We start from the raw sequence: 24,316 nt of genomic DNA, 5'->3' as shown, positions 1-24,316 counted from the left end.
TGTCAAGCAAATGGCAAAGGGTGTATAATTTCTAGTCACACGTTGTTGCACGTCGGTACGGCCTTTGCAAAGGTGCGTTCTATATTTTACAATACAAGTTTTACATTAGTTAAATAAGAGCGCTGCGGTTGTTGTTGTTGTTTGCATTATCTGTAATTTGATTTTGTTTACACACATACACACACTTTTGTTTAATTCGGTCCACCGGGACCACCACCAACGGGACCGCCGGATTGTGGCCCTCCACCAGGTCCTCCCACCATCCCACCGTACGCTCCGGGCTGTGGTCCACCACCGCCCATCTGTTGCATCGGCGAGTGCATCATGGGGCTAGGGCTGGAGCCAACCTGCGGCACTACCTGCGGCGTGGGACCACCGATCTGTCCTCCCATCGGTCCACCGGGACCTCCCGGAACACCCGGACCTCCTCCCGGTTGCATCACACCACCGAGCTGCTACGGGAAATGAACAACCATCGTTACAGCTTTTTTTTCCTATTTCTGATTGAACTACATTGCAAATTTCTTACCTGCATCTGCATCTGGCCCGGTGCGGGCGGTTCGTTCGGAAGCGTTAGCGTTAGCAGCAGATCGTGCACGGCCGGAAAGAGCGAGCACTCGTCCGGCAGCAGCACGGAGCACTCGGAAAAGCGGCGCAAATGCGCGCTGACCGCACTGGTCAGCTGCGGTGGCATCGGTTCGCGCCGCTCGGCCAGCGTCGTGTGGTTCATGTTCATGTCGTACACCATCGGCAGGAGCATCGTGACCGCATCCTTCCACTCCATGTTGGGCAGGTACGGGACGCGCGTAATCTGGATGAAGAACAGTATCTTCTGCCGATGGGACAGGATCGTCGTAGTGCCGACCGGCACGATCGGTGTGGCCGACGGGGGAACACGCAGCACGAACTGCACGTTCCACTTGTTGCCCTGCACCAGCTCGGGCATCAGATCGAGGCGCATTATTTGGATGAAGTCTTTCAGCACCTTGGCCGGCAGGTTGAGCATGCGCGTGAAGCTCGTCATGACGGCGGGCCGGTAGGGCGGGGCGGCTACCCGGTGGTCGAAGAACTGCTCCAGGATCTGCAGGTCCTGGGCGGCCCACTGGTACGGCGGTTTGCCGTCCATCATCGGCCCCATCGGCAGCTGGTCCACCTTCAGGTGGAGCGATTGCATGTGGTTCGGGTTGAGGAAGACTTGGTACTGCAGACAGTCCGCTTTGAATACGACCACACCCGGCTCGTTCGAGGTAATTGCCATTAGCTGAAGGATCAGGATGGGAGCAATCAGTAGCACATGCAAAGCTACAGGTTTATTAGGAAACTGTTTACTTACGCTTTCTTCCTGGTGAATGATACGCTGTAGCTGTCGGCGCATAAACACCGACCCGAGGAAGCGTTCCAGCGGGCTCAGCTCCGGTCCAGGCACTTCCTTTTGCGGGTGAGGCGTGGCACGACAAAGCGTATCCAGTGCTTCGTAGGTCAGCGTGGTTGGGATCGCTCCCGCCCACGAGCGTGCTGGCAAAACGCGTGACGTGTAATGATGAGACGCTATGAAAAGAAAAAAAAAATACGTATTTAACGACTCCGAAACAACTCTTTTCCCCCTACTGTGCTTACTTTGTACTTTATGTTCCGGGCTTTGGCCGGGACGGGGTGACGGCCGCGGCATCCCAGGCGAACCGGGCCAGTTCGAGGCGGCGGGCGAGAGTGCCGCGAACGGGCTACCATCGGTGTGGCTCTGCATGTACGACAGGCTGCTCGGCCCGGGTGAGTGTGCCGCCATCGGGCTCGGTTGGGCGTTCAGCGGCGACGACGGCATCAGCCCTCCGCCCGGCGACGGATGCGGCATGTGCGAGGCAGGCGGTGACGTCATGTTGAAATTATTCATATGACCCTGCTGCTGTCCCCCCTGGCCACCCTGGCCACCAGCGCCACCAGCTCCGCCGGCACCACCTCCACCACCGATCGGGTGTGGACTGGCGGGGGTGTGCGGGTTGGAGCTGGTGGGTGGGGTAAGCGGCGCCGCAAACCGTAGCCCCGGATCGCGCGGGCTCTGCGGTCCCCTCATGCCCGTTCCCCCGCTGAGGAATGTATTAGCACCACCCCCAGCACCGCCACCACCACCTCCACCGCCACCATTGTTCCCAGCACCAGCGGAAGGATCTTCCAGCGTCACGGGGGAGGGTGGATTATCATCCTCCGATTGGGACCGGCGCCGAAAGACGGCCGTCTCGTCCACGTACTTCGACAGGAAGCCCTTCAACCCTTGCGTCGGCGTGAATTCCTCCACCACGTGGCTCCGGTCGAAGCGGCTGTACGCACCGTCCCGGATCGTGCACAGGCCGCCGCCCCGGAACCGCACCTCCAGACAGTACACACCCTGGAAGGAGATGCGCAACAGCGTCGGCGACTGTGGGATGATGCAGAAGGACAGGACCGGGATTTTGGGCGACTGCAGGATCGCCAGATGCGGTATGATCGGCAGCTTGGCGATCGAGCTGAGCGGCTGGTACGTTTCGTGCAGCATGTGCACGACCTGCGCCAGGCTGTAGTTGTGGTTCAGGTGGGCCTGCAGCTGGTCGCGCATCATCGAGTGTGCGTTGATCGCGCTGTTGCCGCCGGTGAAGACGAGCCGGAACTCCTTCGCCTCCGTGTCCCAGCAGATGTTCACGCTGACGTCCTTGTTCGGGCCGTAGGCGAGCAGCAGGTTGGTGTAGCTGTACGATTTGATCGCCACCATGCTGGCCAGGTTGTACTTTTCGTTGTTGTACTGCTCGCGGAACTCGTGCACGAGCGTGTACAGGTACACGATCTTGGACCAGTCGCTCAGCAGCTGATCGACCACCTTGGACACCGACTCGACCGGTTGCATTTCGTACTGCAGATAGACGGCCCGCCGCATGCCCTGCTCCTTGTGGTGCAGGCTGGGCAGCGGGGAGCCGTAGAAGACGAGCTCCATCGTCCAGAGGCGCGTCTGGTTGCTCTTGTTCACCTGAGCCCGTACGGACACGGAGAGCAGACGCTTGAGCAGCGCATTCCACACCTGCTTGTCGATCGATGGCACGTGTACGGTTTTCGGTTCGTTTGCCGATGCGCCAGCACCGGACGACTTGGCGTCGGATGTTCCGGGTTGTTGCTGTTGCTGCTGCTGCTGCTGCTGCTGCTGCTGGGGAGTAGGTGGCGCTTGTGGTGGCTTCGGCTGGGGTAGTGTCAGCAGCTTCAGCACGAGTGAGGTCGCATTCGCTTCCACCTGCAGACCGCCGTGCGGTATCTTGCGCATCGAAAACTCCTTCGCCAGCGTGACAAACGGTAGCTTCTCGTCGCACATCGCCACCACGTGGGCCAGCTCGGGGATAAAGTACGCCGGGTAGATGGTTTTTTGCTGCTTCAGCGGTGGCCCGATCGCCGACAGCGCGTTGTCCAGTGGGGACACCTTACGCTTGACGCTGGTGCCGCTGGTGCTGGTCGGGCTCGGATCATCGATGTACGTGCCCGGGCCGTGTGTCGCTACAAACGTGTCGAACTCAATCATGGACAGGACGCGCAGATACATCTTGGGCATTGCGGCGTTGGCCGCATCGCTGCCGGGTGCAGGACCACCCGCGGCCGACGGTTGAGCCGGCTGACCGCTAAGCACGTCGGGCGATTGTCCCTCCTCGACGGAGGACGGTTTCACCAGCACTAGGTAAAACGTGTAGGTCATTTCGTTTGGGCACGTTTTCTTCTCCTTCAGCTCAACGATCTGCAAAAATGAAAGGGATATATTAATCCAGACAATACAGACAAAATCGGAACCACTAGTTCCGCCCGGAATCGAAGTCGTTCGGAGTAGTGTTAGGTTTCATGAATCTTTCGTTGGGATTCATTCATATGAATCATCAGTGATGACTGATTCATATCTCGAATCTACTCTTCAAAAATTCCATCTCCAAGGATTCATAAAACTCGAAAGATTCATATGAAATATATCAAAAGATAAATTCATATCTAAAGATAAATTAATTTTCAAGGTACATGAATCTATAAGATTGCTAAATCCTTTAAAATTCATTTATCTCCAGGGATTCATGAGTCTTTAGAGACATAAGATTTAAAAATACTAAATTTGCATGATCCTACACGATTCCACCACAGGACAATATGTCCGTCGTGGAATCAAGCCTCGCATGGACCGTCTCCCAGTAGCAAAACAAACCATCCGGCTGCATGGAACTTGCCAAGAAGTCTGGAAAGCCTTATAGGCTGACATGACCACGTAGTTTGTTAGGTCATGAAGAATAAAAATGAGAAGCTCAAGCTCTATGAATCTTTGGATGTGTATGAATCCCTAGAGATGAGTGAGTCTTTCGAGATATGTGAATCTTTTGAGATGCATGAATCTTTGCAACCAATATTCAGATTAATTGAATCATTTCAAAGATTCATTTAGATTCATGAATCTGAATCAAATTTACCCAACACTAGTCCGAAGTCGTCCGAGTCGCCCGGAGTCGGAGTCGTCGGGTGTCGTCTGGAATCGTCTGGAGTCGTCCGGAGTCGTCCGGAGTCGTCCGGAGTCGACCGGAGTCGACCGGAGTCGCCAGGAGTCGTCTGGAGTCGCCCGGAGTCATCCCGAATTGTCCGGAGTCACCCGGAATCATCCGGAGTCGGAGTCATTCGAAGTCGTCCAAAATTGATCGGAATCAACAAAAACCGTCCGGTGCAATGTTGACGACTGACTCCGACTGATTCTGGGAGACTCCGCCCGGCTCCGGATAATGCTGCCTTCCGGAGTCGATTCCGAAATAATCGGAGTCGGATCGGAGTCGACCCCGGATGTTGCCAACTTTACCCATCACTATTACTGACGAACTGAAAATCACACAAAACTGCTCACCAAAATAACGTTCGCGTGTCGGTACAGCTGAATGAACACCTTGTGCGGGCCCATCCGTGCGATTGGATGGGTGTGCGAGTAGATCAGCGGCAACCGGTCCTGCGTCGCGGCCGGCAAATGCTGCAGCGTCTTCTCGCACCGCCGCTGGGTGATCCAGTAGCGCAGCTCCGATATCAGGTGCTGCAGCTTCGACCAATCGTTGTTCAGTGCGTGCTGCATTTCGGGCATGATCGGACAGTCCAGGTGCTTGGGCACGTGGCAGCGCAGCATGCCCGTGTGCGTATCGACCGTGATGTAGATGTGCTCGGCACGCAGGCACGGGTTCAGCACCGGCACGGTCAGCATGGCCGGCGTGCCCTGAATGTTGTACTCAACGTCCTTCAGGAAGAGCTGCAGCTCGGTTTTCACATCGTTGAGACGCGCGAGCGACCGCACGTACACCGTGTGCACCAGCAGCCGCTCCATCGACAGCAGATCCGACCGGACGGCACGGTCCGCAATGTCCGCCTCCTTGTTGCCGATCGACGGTACGTGCAGGATTGCCAGTTGTTTCGCCGCATCGTTCGGATCGGTTTGGATCGTTAGCCGATAGCCGAGTTCCGATTTGGGATCCTTGTTCGTGAGCTCGCGCCAGTACGACACGGTCAGGCGCGACCCCACCACGTACTCGTCCACGTGGATGTGATCATCGAGCCGATCGCGGATCAGACGGAGCGTTTGCGTGTACAACACTTCCAGCTGGAGCGATTGGCAGAAGTAGTGCAGACAGGTGTACACCTCCGCCAGCGCATCCGTACAGTCCACGATACGTCCCTGGATCAGTTGATGGATGTAGTTCACCTGCAGCGGATGGACCAACGCCTTCCCATCGCCCGTTTCCTTATCTTCCACCAGAAAATCAATGTCCAGCAGCCGCCACGGTACGGTCGGTGCATCGCCCATCACCGTAAGCGACACCTCAAACTCGTGGTCCACCTTGAACGTGACGCGGCCGTTTTCGATGCGAAATTTGCGCAACTGCGGCAGCAAGCTGCCCGTCACCAGCCGATGCTGGATGACCTGATTCAAGCGCTGCAACGTTTGCCGCTTCTCGGCGGGCGTGATCGGGTCGGGCGGCACAATCCGATCGCGAATGACGGACGGCAGGCGGGAATAACTCCCTGTGGTTAGGATTTCCACCGCCGCCGGTATGTGAAAGTTCGGCAGCCGGGCGTGCACGAGCGTTTCGCGTGCCACGCGCGACAGCATATCGGCCGTATCGATGAACAGCATCGACTGCTTGTCCAGGAACCCCATAATCTTGGCCGACTTGTCCACCTTGGAGGCGGAGTTGGCCCACTTGACCAGGGCGAGCAGCCGGATGAAGAGTTGCCGCGTGCTGGCGGAAAAGTTGTAAATTTCAATCTTGCGATCCATGTCGGTTTTGCGGGGCAGCCTGCAAGCGAGAACAAGCGGGAGGGTTAACGTATGACTGGGTAGGTATGGGTGGGAAGCACTTACAATTCCGCCAGCACCGTCAGCTCGTGGTACGTTCGCTGGATGATGAAATCGATCAAACGCCCTAACGGGATCAGATTCTGCCGCTGGGCCATCTCCTGCCCCGTCGGGATGAAGCTCGTCACCGCTCCTCCCTGCTCCAGCGGCTGCGGTGCCATCGTGCAGGCGCTGTTTGTATTTCGCAAAAACTACCGTAAAACGTACACTTGCCACCAAACTGAACACCGTGAACGAGCGGGTTTAATCTTGTTCCCGTGCGAAGAGAAAAAAGAAGCTAAGTCGTCACCGACATTAAACGGGGCCCCTCTTTCTGCACGCTTTCACCATAGCACACAGCACCGTTTTATTGCTTCCCTTTTTCGAAACACCAAAAGTAGACGGAAACGAGCTCCTCCACTTTACACGGGAAGCAACATAGCTAATCCGTAAGCACGGACAGCGTTTGTGGTGGAAAAGCCGGAAAATGCAGCACTTTTTAGGGCTTTTGTTCACTGAATACGGGTGAGTCTGCCGATCTTTTCCTTGAGTTGGCTTTTTTTAGCTTCTGAAGCTGTGGGCACACTCACACACGCACGCCTACGGTGAAGCGTTTTTTGGGCAGTTTGACAGTTGCGAGATGACAGCAGCGAAACGCTTCCAGCAAGCAAAACAGACATGCTGTCTCGCTTTGGCGCAACGGCTTTCGATGAATGCAAGAACGAGAAAGAATAACTTTTTTGCTGCATGGGCATCGTGTTGATTTGAGTCGCGAAAAAGGAACATACAGTCTATTCCCAAGTTTCGCGGTTCTCGACTTACGCGGATTCGGAGATACAGCAGTTATACTCGATATACGCGAATTCGCAGTACGCGATTTCTCTAAATTTGACAGCTCCATGTGTTTTTTGCAAATATTTTAATACATTGAAAAATTTTATGCTCTTTTTGCACCGACAAACCGACGTGACACTTCGAACAAAATGAGCTTCAAAAGTTGTCTCCTTATTTCAAATGAAAATACGTTAAACACTACCCAAGCGCCACAGATTAAGCTTAAACGACTGGAAAATTGAATATCCATAGAAAAAAAATGAAAGCTCCACAGCTTCATTGGTTTGATCAATAGATGGCGTATTACAACTCATCATTATATTGCTATCCTTTTCTTGCAATGTATTTCGACAAGTTGCATTTTATTATGACCTATATAGCCTTCTAACTTTCTGAGCAAAAATCTATATAAATGGTCGTGTGGTTAGATACGTGGGTATCAACACCAATGACCATTGCTCAAATCTCACTTGCTTCAGTGCTGGTGGTTTTCGTTGGAGTTTAGTATTTAAACAATCGTATCGCCGTTTTAGTTCTAGCGATGCATAACTTCAATGCGAAACCATACAACAGTACAGAGGAAATGAGAAAGCTCTCCTCCAAGCGATGAAGCTCAACTGGTTGGGGTATCCCACCAACAGATAGCGCCACCAGCTTTTTTGCTATTTTTAGAATGCATGAGTCGTTTGGCGTCTGCTAAACGAAGTCTTTCTATATTCCGTTTAGGTAGAGAACTTGAGTCGTTTAGAGGCCGTTTAGTGGTCGTTTAGTGGATTTGTGGCACTTGGGTAGCGCCATCTCTATAATGATTCGCTTACTACACTGACACAGAGAAGAAACTGCTAAACCCCCTTTTTGTTTTTCTTTGCAAATTCCATTGCGTATTGTTTTATGTACTTCTCACATCTTTTGCATTGATTTAGAATCTTATAAAATGATTTTCCTGGGTGTTTTTCCAATAATTCTTACAAAATCTTGCCTCACGCTTCCTTCGTAATTTGTATTTAGAAAAATTGTTTACATCGAAGCAGCAGTGAACAGAGCTTACTTTGACAGAAATGTTCGCCTCACTGGTAAATGACAGTACTTTCGTGTGGGACACTTTTGTAACGCCAGTGTCACGTCGGTTTGTCGGTGCTTTTTGGATTTCTTTAATGTTCTTTTTGCATTTTGCATTGAATTTGTGCAAAAGATACCTTTTTTACAACAAAAAACTTTAATGCAAAACTCTGTGGCGATATTTTTCAACCCTCGAACTGGTAGTGTAAACTATTTTTCCATACAAATCCGCTATACAGGCGGTCCCCGAGATGCACGGTTAATGGGGACCGAAATCGGCCGCAAAATACCGCGTATCTCGAATTTCCGCGTAAGTCGAATCTTGTGATTTCCAGCCAAAATATCACTAATTTTCGTGCAATTTTGCAAGTAGGGGTGGTTTTATTTGGCCACTAAACTAATTATTTGATATGTTTCTAATGAATTTAACAGTTTTAAACATTTTGAAATGGTATTTAACATTCGATCAATACGGAAATTATTTGGTATTTCACAATGGATATGTCAAATCAGTACAATTTGCTCAAAGATCTGTCAGATTTGGAAAACCGCGTATCTCCGAATCCGCGTATAAGAGGTACCGTGTATCTCGGGGACCGCCTGTACGCGAAAACTCGAGATACGCTATTGCGTTCGGTCCCGTACGATAGCGTATATCGGATAATGACTGTACGCGGTTTTCTAAATTTGACAGATCAAACGTTAAATCAATATACAGGTGTCCCCCGAGATACGACTGTATTTGGGACCGAAAAACTGTCCAAAAGCAAGGCGTAAGTCGAAATAGTCGTATGTCGAATATCTGTGCATATAAAGTTTATAACCAAAATTGAAGAGTCGGAATCTATGAAATCGTATATTTTATTCAAAATAATGTTTGATAATGTATTAATTTTACTCCATAACCCGTTTACACGATACCCAAATAGCCTGCTCGTACTTTATAGCTGATTTAGGGCTGTTTAACGAAAAATCGTTCCGATGTCGTACTTTGTGGCTGATTAAGAGATAGGCGGTACTTTGCGGAACTATGTAGCTTTTTAACAGGCACATGGTACTCTTTGGAATTTTGCGGCTGATTAGCACTATGTGTAGGGTTCATGATGGAACTTGAAGGCTTGTTAAGAAAGGGTACTGAACTTGGTGGAACTTTATAGCTTTTTAATGCATGACATCGGTTCAAGGTGGCTCTTGTCAAAGTGTCAAAGACGGACGCCGGCAATAATCTCATTGCTGCTGCATAAGTTAGATTCGTTAATTGAAGAACGAATATTGAGTGAAGTGATTGTGAATTATCAGTAAATTGTGTAAAATTTTGCGTAATTCATCAATACAAAGGATTTAAAAATATACATATGTGTTTAAACGAAAAAAATCTTGTTGTTTATTTCATCGATGACGCTTGCTTGAAAATAAAACACAAAGAAAAATAATCCCTGGCACCGTAGCATAGGGAAGCTGTTTAAGCGCTGTTTGAAAGACCCACATAGAACTTTGATGCTGTTTAACTACTGCAAAAGGCGAATTAGAGCAGCGATCTTTAGCGTGCCAAAATGAGCTGCTTAAGCAATTCTGGCTATTTGGGAATATACTCTTTGACTCATTATCCGTGTTATTCACATATCCGGGAAAGGTCAAGTCCCGATCAGCCCGGATAAACGGCGCCCCACTGTAGTAAGGATAATTTCTCGATTTTCGAGTGAATTAAAAAATAAATCTTAATTTTGTGAACTCGTTTGATTCATAGGGTAGGTGCACCAATTATGAACGAGTTTGTACAGCGTTTGGACTAAAACAAGAATTGTGAAAAAACTACTGAAAATTTATAAATAATTGCGAAGGAGATAGGCACACATCCTAGCTACATTCCCTACCAGCATTAAACGGCTTTGATGGCATTCAGAAGGCATTTAAGGCCTTAGTCGCCTTAGAAGGCGAATAAAGATTTCAACCGAAACTTTCACGGCTGAAACAGGATCTCTTCGAAATCTTTCAACTTTTTGATTCAACGAGAGCAGATAACTTGCCGCCATCTTAGCTTGTTTATATACTGATTTTGCACCCTCACTAATGTAACTGCCAACAAGGGTAGTGACAACGCTTTTAGTTCCGAACCGAGAAAGCGTGTGTTCAAATCCTAATTTTTATTATCTTTTTTCTGTGTTTATTTCTTTTTAAATTAATATTTTCTTGCTATAATTAGAACAAATCAAATTTATGTGAAGCGAAATTTTAAAAACACCTTTTTAAAAAACATAATAATGACTATGTTTACCCTTCATAATCAGGATGGGAGAAAAATGTATCTCCCCAAATAGCCAGCTCGTACTTTATAGCTGATTTAGGGCTGTTTAACGAAAAATCGTTCCGATGTCGTACTTTATGGCTGATTAAGAGATAGACGGTACTTTGCGGAACTATGGAGCTTTTTAACAGGCACATGGTACTTTTTGGAACTTTGCGGCTGATTAGCACTATGTGTAGGGTTCATGATGGAACTTGAAGGCTTGTTAAGAAAGCGTACCGAACTTGGTGGAACTTTATAGCTTTTTAATGCATGACATCGGTACGAGATGGCTCTTGTCAAAGTGTCAAAGACGGACGCCGGCAATAATCTCATTGCTGCTGCACAAGTTAGATTCGTTAATTGAAGAATGAAATTTAAGTGAAGTGATTGTGAATTATCAGTAAATTGTGTGAAATTTTATGTAATTCATCAATACAAAAGATTTAAAAATATACACATGTGTTTAAACGAAACAAATCTTGTTGTTTATTTCATCGATGACGCTTGCTTGAAAATAAAACACAAAGAAAAATAATCCCTGGCATCGTGGCATAAGGAAGCTGCTTAGGCGCTGTTTGAAAGACCCACATAGAACTTTGATGCTGTTTATCTACTGCAAAAGGCGAATTAGAGCAGCGATCTTTAGCGTGCCAAAATGAGCTGCTTAAGCAATTCTGGCTATTTGGGTCATTTCTCCTTTTACTAGAGTTATCGAAATAAGTTTGATATATTAATACCTTTCAACGGGTTGGTCTTTAACAACCGAATAATGCAGACCATCATTAATAAAGTGAAATAGCTCAGAGCTTAACGCAAGAGAACATAACACGTAAATCGTGCTATCGAATCTCACGCTCAATCTGGGAACACTACAACAGTGCAGTGTTGAAGACACTTGTAAGGTTTTCTTTGGACAGTTGCAATTTCAAATTTCAAATTAAAAGCGAAATTTTTCATTGACATATTTCAAAGGCATTTAATTACTGCTAAATGCACTGCTGATCGCCTTCAATTCGCCGGCGATTACAAGGCGATTAGAAGGCATTTAACGGAAATTTGCGGGTAGGGTTATTGCTTTAGACACTTTTTAGACATAGACAAATTAGACACTTTTTACAAAAAATAAAGCCGATTTCCAAAACCTCTTCCATGTACCAATTGTTGTGCTATGTGTTCCAAATGTTGTGCTAGCTATGTACGGCCGAAAATACACGGACCGGAATTTCGCCTGCTGAAAAATGTACGGATATGACAGTTAGGAAAAGTAACCGTTGACAGTTTGTATATAGGTTTGATAGCTTGCGGAATTCCACGGCCGCGAAATTTTGGTCCGTGTATTTTCGGCCTACCAATCGTTGTGCTAGTCCAAAAAATATGCTAGGATTATTCCCAAATAGCCAGCTCGTACTTTATAGCTGATTTAGGGCTGTTTAACGAAAAATCGTTCCGATGTCGTACTTTGTGGCTGATTAAGAGATAGGCGGTACTTTGCGGAACTATGTAGCTTTTTAACAGGCACATGGTACTTTTTGGAACTTTGCGGCTGATTAGCACTATGTGTAGGGTTCATGATGGAACTTGAAGGCTTGTTAAGAAAGCGTACCGAACTTGGTGGAACTTTATAGCTTTTTAATGCATGACATCGGTACGAGATGGCTCTTGTCAAAGTGTCAAAGACGGACGCCGACAATAATCTCATTGCTGCTGCACAAGTTAGATTCGTTAATTGAAGAATGAATATTGAGTGAAGTGATTGTGAATTATCAGTAAATTGTGTAAAATTTTGTGTAATACATCAATACAAAAGATTTAAAAATATACATATGTGTTTAAACGAAACAAATCTTGTTGTTTATTTCATCGATGACGCTTGCTTGAAAATAAAACACAAAGAAAAATAATCCCTGGCATCGTGGCATAAGGAAGCTGCTTAGGCGCTGTTTGAAAGACCCACATAGAACTTTGATGCTGTTTATCTACTGCAAAAGGCGAATTAGAGCAGCGATCTTTAGCGTGCCAAAATGAGCTGCTTAAGCAATTCTGGCTATTTGGGTTTGATCTAACCAAATTGATTTTTAACATTAAGAAGAATATTTTTAAGGAATTTACAATTATAAAATTTGAAAAATTTGGGGTGGTTTTTTGCTCATCGATAAGCTGTGGTTGAGTTTTGAACGGTGATCATAATTACAGTGATTATTTGATTAGTTGACTTCGAATAATTATGAAAGTTGTTAGAAAATAAGGAAATACGATAAATTATATAAATACATTGATATGAAACTGAAAAAAACACATTCTTTCCTTAATTTTGATCTTTTTGTCGATAGCACAACCCCAAATAGCCAGAATTGCTTAGGCAGCTCATTTTGGCACGCTAAAGATCGCTGCTCTAATTCGCTTTTTGCAGTAGTTAAACAGCATCAAAGTTCTAGGTGGGTCTTTCAAACAGCGCTTAAACAGCTTCCCTATGCTACGGTGCCAGGGATTATTTTTCTTTGTGTTTTATTTTCAAGCAAGCGTCATCGATGAAATAAACAACAGGATTTTTTTCGTTTAAACACATGTGTATATTTTTAAATCCTTAATATTCATGAATTATACAAAATGTAACACAATTTACTGTACAATCACAATCACCTCACTCAATATTCCTCCCTCAATGAACTAGCTTGGGCAGCAGCAAGTCAATCATCTCGACGGCACCAGTCTTTGACACTTTGATAGGAGTCACCTCGTACCGATGTCATGCATTAAAAAGCTATAAAGTTCCACCAAGTTCGGTACACACTCTTAACAAACCTTAAGGTTTTATCATGAACCCTACACATAGTGCTAATCAGCCGCAAAATTCCAAAGAGTACCATGTGCCTGTTAAAAAGCTACATAGTTCCGCAAAGTACCGTCTATCTCTCAATCAGCCACAAAGTACGACATCGGAGAGATTTTTCGTTAAACAGCCCTAAATCAGCTACAAAGTACGAGCTGGCTATTTGGGACAATTGGTACACCTACCCTACACATGAAACGAGAATTTCGCGCTCGTATTTTCAATTTTCCATAAATAAAGGACTCTACTGTACAATTGGACTGCTCTGTTGAGCGTATTTCACCCTCCCATACAGTCGTGCAGGAGGTGAAACACAGTCGTGTTACGGTTTGTTTTGATTTTGCAGCTGTCAGATTCCATCAAGAAAAACATACACACACTCACGCACACACACACACGAACGCGCCTGTGCACACATCAACGAAAGCGAACATCGCGGAACGACGCAGGCGGAAGCAGTTTTTCGTACAATTTTGCTTACCTTCGGTCCACTACCCTCCCGACTGGTCAAGGATCTGGCCTGGTAGGGAAAATTGCACGGAACGTGCATGAACGCGACAATCAAGCTGCAAGTTCAGCATCCCGAGCTACAGAAACAAACTCCCATCGGTCACACCTGCACCATGACACCTTCTGCTGGTCGTGCGGTGGTGCAGCGGAAGGTGAAAGTGTAAAGTGACCGGAAAAGTTGTTTGTTGCGAAAAGTAAGGCGGTGTGGCAACTGCGTTCAGTTACACCCTCTACCGTGCCGTGACGTGACCGTGGTTGCTTGAGGCAAAAATAAGTTTCCCTGTCGGTTCGGGCGACCTTCGTCATACGACCACCCACGCAAGTGAACGGAAGGAAAGGAAAAAAAACAAAATCCACCCGGAACGCGGATAAAGTGTTGCGGAAAAGCAAGCAAACAACCAGGGAATAATAATGACGATGACGGTGTTGATGATGGGATGAAAACTGTCTCTGCCCTCCACACCGTGAACGTGAATGAGGTGTCGGGACGCTGCGGAAAACTCGCAAATCGCAAATACACACACACACGATGAGCTAGAGAGAGAGGGAGAGGGAGAGAGATAGTGCGGAAGGGAGGTCTATTTTGCACCACCCAGCATCGCCGTTTGTTTTGGGGCCCTGTTTTGCATAGAGGCCACGGAAAGCTGGTGAGATTTGCATACGGAAGTACTCCTGCCCAAACCCACCCACCCCAAACCCGGCCCGAAGCGAAAACATCCATCCGAGATCGATGACTGCGTTAAAAAACAGTGTTGGCGCATCCGCAAACGATCAAAAGGTAAGTTGGACGGTGTGAAATGGTTTATTTTTTTAAATTTATGATTTATTAATTTGCATTACTGCAGCAAAACAAGGGGGTTAATGGGTTGGAAAAAGGGCAGGTTTTGATTGTGTCCATCCAAAACCCGAACCATCGACCGGTGTCGAATTCATTTGTGGTAGTTTTCCCGTCTTTGGCCATGAAGCAGAAGTGTTTCAGGAAATCCCGAAACCCTCACCCCCCGCTTCGGCTTGCGTTTCCGGACCGAATCGTACGTACCGGTCGGTTATCGATCAGAGTCGTGGTCGTGTCCATGATTTATGATTATTGACGGTGTCATGCGAAAATCGCACGGTAATAGAGTGGCCCAATGGGAAAGGGGGTGGAAGAAAGTTATTGATGGTTGCAAGCAATATGATAAACAGACCCAATCGAGATTGTGACGCATTGGTGGAGGGTGTTTCTTCCACCTTTCTGTGGGGATTGTCGTATCAATCTTACCCAAAAGTTTCGCTTTGACCTGATGGGGTGCGTGCCGAACGAACTTCTTAGAACGGAAATGATGAAGCGATGTGCCTTTGCTTGCCGGCTGACCCAATACTGTGTTCGATTCGGAAGGCAAGGTGGAAACATCAATCATGTGAAAAATATTATATGCTCGTCCCACACTGCAATCACACTAACAAGCTCTCTCTCTCTTTCTCTTTGTACCATTTCTTTTGCAGGCTCGATTTTTCCTCGTAATTATGCGGCTGAATTTAAAGTTCCTGCTGATAAGCCTGTGCGTGACGGTTGCACTGATCACGTTCGCGCTGTGGGCCAACTGTGGCGTCGGGCATGGCTTTGTGCCAAAGTGGCCCCAGCATCATGGTGACAGTGGTAAGCTCCTCCCTACGTTATATTTGCCATCACTTCTCCTTCTATTGCTAACCTATCACACCATTCCCAGCAGACAGTCCGTTCGAGCAGACGGAGGAAATCGACTGCATCATCAACCAGGAGTACGCGATCGGCTGCCGGAAGGAGGGCGACGAGGTGTACCTGCCCTTTTCCTTTCTGCAGAAGTACTTCGACGTGTACGGGTCGCTGAACGTGGTGGACGGCAGTCGGCGGTTCGACTGGACGCACAGCTACGGGAAGGTAAACTACCCGAAGGGTGCGTACGATCCGCGCGGCATCTTCATGTACTTCGAAAACTACAACGTGGAGATGCGCGATCGCGTCAAGTGCATCAGTGCGATCGACGGCGTGCCGATCTCGACGCAGTGGGAAAGTCAGGGCTACTTTTACGCGACCCAGATCGCACAGTTCGGGCTGTCGCATTACAGTAAGAACCTGACCGAGCCGGAACCACGCCGCAAGACGGTGGAGGACGGTGAGCGTGAGACGGCGACGTGGATTGTGCCGAAGGGCAGCTCGATGAACCGGACGATCGATCGGGCGCGCGCGGGTGCCGGTGCAGTGCTGAGCTTTTCCACCGGCAAATCGTTCGATACGGCGGTCGTGCTGCCGATGGACCACGTGCTCGATCTAGTGCTGAGCGTGGACGTGCTGCTGAAGCCGAACTCGACGCTGTGCGTGACGCTGCAGAACCGGGAAACGCAGAAGCTGTACCACGTGTACTACATACTGGCGGATCTGCTGATCGGGGTGCAGGACGAGAACATTTACTACGGCATCGGGCTGAACTGTACGGGCGGGTGGAAGCATTTGACGCGCGATCTGTTCGTGGACCTGCAGAAGGGGCTGCCGCAGTACGCGAGCACGGACAAGCGGCGGAAGATGCGGCGGACGGAGCTGAAGGTGGTGGAGATATCGCTGCTGGGCAATGGGAGCATTGACAATTTAACGCTGTCGACGAGTGAGCATATTAGCCATTTTTACGACGCGGCAGAATGGTTGATTCGGCATCAGGACCCGAGCACGGGCGGGTGGCCGATCCCGGTGCGGCGGAAGCTGGGCTCTGGGTTTGGGGAGCTGGCCCGGGGGTGGTACTCGGCGATGGCCCAGGGTCATGCGATATCGCTGCTGGCGCGGGCGTACTACCATTCGAAGGGCGATAAGCGGTACCTGCGGGCGGCACTGGATGGGCTGAAGCTGTTCCGGATACCGTCGTACCAGGGCGGCGTGCTGGCGACCTTCCTGGGGAAGTACGCGTGGTACGAGGAGTACCCGACGACGCCGCACTCGTTCGTGCTGAACGGGTTCATCTACTCGCTGCTCGGGCTGTACGATCTGAACTCGACCGCACCGGCGAACCAATCGAACGAGGCGGCGGTACTGTTCGAGCAGGGTATGGCCAGCCTGAAGAAGATGCTGCTACTGTACGATACCGGTTCGGGGACGAGCTACGACTTGCGACACTTTACCCTTGGTAAGCAAAGTTCGATTTTTTGGGAATGGTTTTTTTGTGATTAACTTTTGCTTTATCTCGCTCTCTCTCTGTGCTTGCAGGCATTGCACCGAATCTAGCCCGCTGGGACTACCATGCGACGCACGTCAATCAGCTGCTTCTGCTGGCCACGATCGATCCGGACCCGCTGATCTCGCAAACGGCGGAACGGTGGAAAAACTACATGGTAGGCAAGCGTGCACCACACAACTAGGCCGGCGGCCGCCGGAGCCAACGGTAGACCTGCAAAATCTTCTCCACTTCCATTTTAAATGCCTTACACCACGGACACACGCACACAAATTATCTCATTACAACTGTACACTACAGCGGGCGGGGTGGCGGCGCCAACCGTATCGATCTTGCTGGAAGCGAGGGCAAACCATAAATTTAGTATGGAAGAGTAAAAAATCCACAAAACAGACACAGCCCTGCAAGCCCGTGGCGAGAGAGAGAGAGAGATAAGGGAATGGTGCACCACCCCGCACCGGTGGTAATATTCTGCGAAGGCTTTCGTGATATGATAATATGGTACCTTTTAGAGAATGTAGCGGGAATTGTACATAAGAGCGAGAGAGAGAGAGAGAGAGAGAGTAAGAAGCCTGTCCCTTCCCGGTGGAACGCGTAGCGTTCGGAGCTGCCGAGCACAGGGAACGCGCATATCCGCACATGTCCCGGATGCGCTCTGGTTTTGTATATTCATAGAAGAAGAAAAAACACAAACACATTTGGTAGATGCTTTCAACCCCTTTTTGTACTGTAATCTGTAATCTACTAATATGCTCACTCGCTCACTTACAGTAATAATCAGTAGTAGTAGTATTATACCACACTCTTATCATAAAAAACACATGTGGGGGGGGGGGGGGGGGGGGGGGGGGTGTGTGTAGTAGGGTTTTGAGTAGCGAGAGCGAAAATTATAAAATTTGTAAAGAAGGTTGTAACATGAATGGAATTCCAAATCCAAATATCATCCTAGCCGTTAAGTGGAAACCCTGTTAACCCAGATAGGAAACTAGGGACGAGATAGCTTATCTGTCTTCGAAAACGCAAAACCTACTCCTTGCCATTGTTTTGTTGCCTGCTGTCCTCACTAGAAAGAGGGCTGTACCTTTGTTGATATACGTATAAAAAATAGGTTAAATATAGGTACTGCAGCATTAGCAAGTGTTGCCCTTCTTGTTTGTGTCAGTGTGTGTGACAATAGCGCACCGGCTTCGTTCACAATCTTCCTCATCATCACAGTTAAAGCGCAGTTGTGGATCCTCTGGATCGATTTCACGCTGAGGGATCACACCTTTGCATCACCGATCCTGTGACGGCACAGCGCATGTGGATGGCTAGTTTATAGATGAGAGGGCTGGTGCTGTGCCAGCACTACATGTCACAGCAACATACCAATCAAATGTATTTAGAGAGCTTACACTGGAAACACAGTAAATAAGAGTATAAGTAAGAAACGATCGAGACGGTTCGAAAGAACGATCGGTGTGCACATTTATTCACAAGCTTTACGATGGTGATGTGAGTGTGTAAGAGATTTGTTGTCCGTTTTGCCTGGAAAAAAGGTTAACTTATGTACTATGCTTTAATTTCTTTATGGGTGCGTCTTATCGTTTCGATAAGAGTTGTATCCGTTTTTTTTTTTCAAATGAGTATTTCAAAAATATTTGTGTATAAGCTTAGTTTAGCTACTGTTTAGGTTAGCAATTAATTTTATTTATTAATATTGTGTGGAATGCTTTAAAAGAATGGATCGAACAGGAAAGCTCAATATTTGGTCATCGAAACTAGGTGTTATTTATATTTTCTAGAATGCGTTACATGAAGACAGGCTCACGAGCAGACGATACGAGAAGCAACAACACGTAACATAACAGTTTTATACTGCAATCATCTTTGAACCAATGCTAGTTCCCATTTCTAATACGTAGCTTATCAGGTGTAAAAGACCACGAAAAATAGGAAGGGCAAAAAAAAGACAAACTAATCACTTAACCCCTATTTCTAACTATTGCGGTGCCGATTCCGTATTAGTGCGGCCCCTTTAGAAAGACTCATTTTATACGATCGCTTACCGTACAAGACTGCATTCTGAATGCGGACGATTTGGATTGCCATGATGGGATCATCGATTTCGATTTCAATTACACCTTCTACCAGCAGAGTAAAGTGTAGCGGGATAGCCGTTTTGTAAAGAAAAAACAACATGTGTTAACGTTTCAGTCCCCCAAAAGACAACGCACATTGATCCATTCCAGCGTAAAATGGCACTGTAATCACTTGAACTCTTTTCTTCCAGTTTGACTGCGAGATTTCGGGTGTAGCGGAAGTGTAGCGTAGGATAGGCTAGTGTAGTGCAGCTCCCGGCACACGTAGTGATCGTTTATTAACCGTGTGTAGTGAAAGTGTAAACAAGCTGGGGTAGCGTTGGGTATAGTAATAGTAACCGGAAAGTAATCTGCATGAATGCATCGCGATAAATGGTAGTGATAAGCTAGTAGTTTTGCAACAATATCTTCACTGGCTGTTAGAGGAAAACTGTTTTGTAATGAAGAGGACAAGCGAACAGAGCGAGGATGGAAGCGTAAAACATATATAGAAAAACAAACACTCTCGACAATAAAAAAGAAAGGATAGTCAAAACTGGCACAGAAGGGGCCCCGTGGTTCAGATGGTCAGAAAGCTGTAGCTTAAGCTGCATATGTGGTAAACATAGTTGAAATGAGCAAACAGTGGAACGATAGAATAGGGTAATTTCTTTTGATTTTCAAAGGCTCATGGTCGAAATAGCTAACCAACCAACCAATAAACCAACAATCCGGTAACGTTCCTCTGATCCGCGTTTAGTGTTTAAAGAGTCTCTAACCTTTCGCACGTTTACACCTAACGTATGAGAGGACAGTTGGTCATACTAATCCCGTTTATAAACCCAAAGTCGAAAGCTCCACAAATTTCGATAGTTAGTGAAAAGTCTCGCTACGTGGCCGAGGCATGTCGACACGGTATCAAAGCATATCGAGCACATCACTTTAGACTCTCTCTATATATATATTTCTCTGCATTAACACACGTCCCTGTCGAACTTATCCAACTACTGTTGCAACCACTTTGCAAAAAGAAGCAAAACAAAGCAAATATAAACCGTGTACAAATTTGTAGCTAAAGTTAAAGCAAAACATCTAAATAGAAAAAAAGCTAGCAAGAAGCGTACGTAAAGCAAGTAAGCAAAAAAAACGAAGTAAAACAAACGATTAGTAAACACAGTAAAATATACAACGGACTCAGAAGATTGGTAAATTACTCGAAAACAAATCAAACCATCACGATGAGAGTATCATATCTAGCGAAAAGGGTAGACAGATGGTTTTGGTTTGCAAACCCTTTTTTAAAAGCACAAAACTAGTGTATACATACAGAGAGAGACACACACAAATTGGAACATGAACATATAGCTACTGTCGAATTAGGAGGAGGGAAGAAATGATTAACTATCGTGTCTTAGCTTGTTTTGTTTGATCTTCACGCTTAGAAACAAACCTTGCCAAAGTGTGTATTTTGTTTGTGGTAAGCTTCTACAAGACCTTTACTATGAAACGTTTCTGTTTCGTTTTCTACGTAATCGCAGTAGTATTGTTCTCCTTCAAAAGGAATGGTGTCGTTTGCTGTCTAATAAGCGGACAATTACGCCAATCAGATAGTAGATCAACTCTTGTTCTGATTTTAGCAAAACACACAATTAACACGATAAAGCAAACAAGCAAACCCATTATCGGTTAACCGTCAATAATATAGTACCATATCATATATAGGCAACCAGTAATAAGGTATGATGCAAGCAATGAAGAGTAATATAACGGCTCGAAATAGTTGGAACACAGACAGATATAAGCGCATTCATTAATATCTTTGCAAATTGATAGAGTGTACCGAAATGTGTTGTGTAGAGCGCGCAAATATTGCATTTAAACATACACACATACACACAAAGAGTTCATAAAAACATATGAAACACAACTTCGCGTTATGTTTGCGCTCGCGCAAAATAAAAAAGAAACTCTCTGACTCTGGTGCCACTTCCCGCATCCGTAATAAAGGAAACACACGTAATTACAAATGAACAAGGGTTGGACGTTTGCGTTTGAAAAAGCTTTTCCTACAATATCCGATGAACATCTTCCCTTCCCTTCTATAATGCTCCCGACTAGACGCGTAATTGATCGGTTACTGTTCTATTCTAGGTTGAAGATCACAATTCGATCCTTTGATTGATCATATCCAGTTAACTATGCATTTAACATGTGTTATCTCTTCCTTTATTTACAACTGTGAATTGTGAAAATAACGTAGGGAATTGTGAAGCATATCGGAATATCATCTCTTCAAGTCAATCTGAGGATCAGCGCGGAATCTTCCGGATGGCAAACTGTAATGCTGTGAAATGTTCTCTCAGAAGTTCTTATGACTGATCATATTCATCAAAATAAGCTGCTTCTGAGTCTTAGTAAGTTTTCTGTATGCGACCGTTTCGCCGACAGACCCTATCAGTAAAGTTTGGACATTTCCAATGTTCGTGGAATTGGACTCAATCTTCGGTTGAGTCTATTGTAATAAGTTTTCTGTATACTTTTTGTAAAATTAAGAATTCTGAGCAAACTTGCCTGTGTAGATCATCTCCCAAAGTCATCTAGAGAATCATCGTGGAGCCTTCTGGATGGCAAACACAGTTTCGCCGACAGTTGTCGCACCCAGGAAAGCTGGCGCGGGACATTTCCAGCGTTCCATGGAGTTGATTTGAATTTTTATGTGTCTTTTATGCTGAACAGTGACTGGGGCGGCCCGGCGGATGATTTAAGACGAATAGGAATTGGGCCCATTGGCCTCTCCCTCTCCGTGTGCGAATTATTTGCGTTCGATTTGCGGCACACGCACGGAGCATCCAAACTTCGCCGGAAGATTCCGTCGTAGGTCGTTGCTGGGATGATCACCCAGGAACTCGGATGAGTAGGAAGGTGCGCGAGACTTGATATTGCCCCAAATCATTGGTTTTTGCGGTGCAACTTGTGCAACAGCATGGCCTCACGCCACCTTCGGATTCGGTGCGCACTGCAATCGCTGGCAGTTGGGGAGAGGCCTAAGTGGGCTAACTCATCAGTGGCGCCAGGCAGTAGGGTCTCAGCCAGTCTCGTCAGTGCCGCAGGAGTGCAGGAGGAAATAAATTATCGTCCAACGGAGGTCCAACTGGCCCGTGCGCCCGTGTGTGTGTGTGTGCGCAAGTGGATACGATTGCTGCAATCGACTGCACCTCATGTTTTGCATAGAAATGGTGATTACGCGTTTGTTGTGTGTAGCTCAACGGCTCGACGACGACGGGTGCGAATAGAGTGTGGGCTGGCGTTGGAGAAACTAACAGCAACAGCATTTGCATCGAGGCCTGTTCTGCCTTCTCGAGCCGTGGCAGTGTTTCCAGAGGCTGTTGATTAGCTTGCCCCGGGAAGGTTGATTACCTGCCACCTACCGAATCTATTGGTTCGATCGGTTGGTACGTTCGAGCTGGCCCCTTTCGCCATTGCACGGGGGTTGTTTTGTCCCAGGCAGGCACGTGCTGGCACGGTGCGCGAGCACGCGATGTCCCATAACGCTCGTCCCGTGCTCATGCTCATCCCATCATGCCCCATCAACCTGTCAAAGCATCGTTACCAACTGCGTCTTTAAAAGAGAAGAACGCGTCAATGATGATAGGGCAGCAGCTCACTACACATCGCGCCCCAACTGCCACTCGTAGCAGCCAAGCAGTATCTCTCCCCTTCAAGACAGCGTCAAACGTGTGTGTCAAAGCCACACCACTCGACAGGGCTCGAAAGGGCTCCAGCCCGCTACGGGGACGGGTGAAAGTGTTGCGCTGCGAGTGGTTTTCGATGTGTTGTACGTTCCCTGTGGGATGTACGATCAGGCGGCAAAGCCCCGTTTCCCCCCTCATTCATGGGACCTGGGAAGTCACACAAATCAATTGCTCAAGAGATGCCGTCGTCGCCGTTGTCGTCTGCGTTGGTCGCACGTTTAGGTGGGCTGCAAAAATTTTGAATTTCAAATCGACGTTCCTGCTGGCTCACGATTCGCTTGTGCGTGTGTGTGACGGTGTGTTACGACATCCCAATCATCGGTGCTCGATTGGGTGAGCTTTTTCGATTTGACGCCAAACGGTACGGGAATGGGTGCACGGGTAAATGTGGGTTTGATGGCAAGCCGAAGGTATGGATTTGAATTTTTTTATAACGTTATTAATAATTTTAGTTTATTAGCGTCAAATTGTGTACTTTTAAAGTGTCCAATTCCATTTCTCCAAATCGGACTGGTACCTCCAAGTAACATTTGGTTTGCATTTTCAAACTTTTTTTCACTATTACTATCTGTTCATAGATGTTTAGAGGGTCCTGCTTTGCTGCTGCATTATTTTTACTAAAAAAAAGTTCAAACTTCATGTAAAGACATTTTGTACTAAGAATACGTTTCTAAATTTTGAAACTGCCGAAACATATCGATAAAAAAGATAATTATAATTATAACATTCATATCAAACGATAGAAAGGACAACAATCGTATGTTATTGTATTAGAAGTACTGATTAGTTCGTAGCATTTTAAGCCAAACTTTGAAATTGTTTTATTTTTATAAAAAAAAAGATTTCTTATTAATGGTGCGAATCTTTTGTCATCGTTTTACACTATTTTTACCCCTTTTCTTCTTCTTTAGCACAACAACCGCTGTCGGTCAAGGCCTGGCTGTACCCACTAGTGAAGTGAGCTTGGCTTTCAGTGACTTATTGTTACCATAGCAGGATAGTCAATCCTACGTATGAGGGCACAGTCTATTCGGGACTTGAATCCATGACATGTTGTTACGTCGTACGAGTTGACGACTGTACCACCAGACCGGCCCGAAACCCTCTTTATTTACCCCTTTTATCAGGTGAAATTTGGATCTGTATCGATTATTACATTGTAGCTTGGTTGCTGTCCATTCCAAATAAAAGTTTGACTTTATCAAACACTGACGCTGACGGTTAGAGAAGATCATTGTTTTGGTGACTTAGGCTCAAAACTTGTGGAAGCGGTAACTGGTTTAAAATGGCAATTGATCGTCCAGGCCATCATGGAAATGCTGTCAGAGTCTTCTCATACTGGAAGTGTTGCGACAAAGAGACCTTGCCTTGTGTAAGATGACACTTCAAGAATTCAGAAGGTGAACAGAGTTGTAAGTAGGGGCAATGGACCTATCTTGGAAGTCTATTGGTG

General features: G+C 46.9%; 2 protein-coding genes across 6 annotated transcripts; one reads left to right on the top strand and one right to left on the bottom strand.

Moving 5' to 3' along the window:
- Window positions 1–45: 45 nt before the first annotated feature.
- LOC121591719 (mediator of RNA polymerase II transcription subunit 14) lies at window positions 46–6,955 on the bottom strand. Of its 4 annotated transcripts, none has more exons than XM_041912568.1 (6): window positions 6,377–6,954; window positions 4,877–6,311; window positions 1,618–3,742; window positions 1,334–1,548; window positions 530–1,261; window positions 46–455 (listed from the first exon to the last, which is right to left on the bottom strand). In XM_041912568.1, exons 1-6 carry the CDS (start codon window positions 6,529–6,531, stop codon window positions 192–194), a joined length of 4,926 nt encoding a protein of 1,641 aa, XP_041768502.1. In that variant the 5' UTR covers window positions 6,532–6,954; the 3' UTR covers window positions 46–191. The 4 variants fall into 4 exon arrangements, with proteins under 4 accessions (XP_041768502.1, XP_041768503.1, XP_041768501.1 ...); XM_041912569.1 differs by having other exon boundaries at window positions 46–452; XM_041912567.1 differs by having other exon boundaries at window positions 46–452; window positions 1,334–3,742; window positions 6,377–6,955.
- A 6,773-nt stretch (window positions 6,956–13,728) lies between these two features.
- LOC121592948 (D-glucuronyl C5-epimerase B) lies at window positions 13,729–20,263 on the top strand. Of its 2 annotated transcripts, none has more exons than XM_041914891.1 (4): window positions 13,729–14,647; window positions 15,355–15,508; window positions 15,582–17,003; window positions 17,084–20,263. In XM_041914891.1, the coding sequence occupies exons 1-4, from the start codon at window positions 14,600–14,602 to the stop codon at window positions 17,233–17,235; spliced, it is 1,776 nt and encodes a 591-aa protein (XP_041770825.1). In that variant the 5' UTR covers window positions 13,729–14,599; the 3' UTR covers window positions 17,236–20,263. The 2 variants fall into 2 exon arrangements, with proteins under 2 accessions (XP_041770825.1, XP_041770824.1); XM_041914890.1 differs by having other exon boundaries at window positions 15,579–17,003.
- The last annotated feature ends 4,053 nt before the right edge of the window (window positions 20,264–24,316 follow it).

This window comes from Anopheles merus, chromosome 2L (assembly GCF_017562075.2).
Source record: "Anopheles merus strain MAF chromosome 2L, AmerM5.1, whole genome shotgun sequence".
In the NCBI taxonomy this organism is placed as follows: domain Eukaryota; kingdom Metazoa; phylum Arthropoda; class Insecta; order Diptera; family Culicidae; genus Anopheles; species Anopheles merus.
This window is presented reverse-complemented; position numbering and strand designations above follow the sequence as displayed.

Excerpts from the sequence above, each read along its gene's own strand:
- LOC121591719 (XM_041912566.1), bottom strand. The coding sequence starts at position 6,531 with ATGGCACCGCAGCCGCTGGAGCAGGGAGGAGCGGTGACGAGCTTCATC. Across the intron at positions 6,312-6,376 it reads CTGACGGTGCTGGCGGAATT|GCTGCCCCGCAAAACCGACA; the intron begins GTAAGTGCTTCC and ends TCTCGCTTGCAG. Across the intron at positions 3,743-4,876 it reads GACACGCGAACGTTATTTTG|ATCGTTGAGCTGAAGGAGAA; the intron begins GTGAGCAGTTTT and ends TCATTTTTGCAG.
- LOC121592948 (XM_041914890.1), top strand. The coding sequence starts at position 14,600 with ATGACTGCGTTAAAAAACAGTGTTGGCGCATCCGCAAACGATCAAAAG. Across the intron at positions 15,509-15,578 it reads CCAGCATCATGGTGACAGTG|CAGACAGTCCGTTCGAGCAG; the intron begins GTAAGCTCCTCC and ends CACCATTCCCAG. Across the intron at positions 17,004-17,083 it reads CTTGCGACACTTTACCCTTG|GCATTGCACCGAATCTAGCC; the intron begins GTAAGCAAAGTT and ends CTGTGCTTGCAG.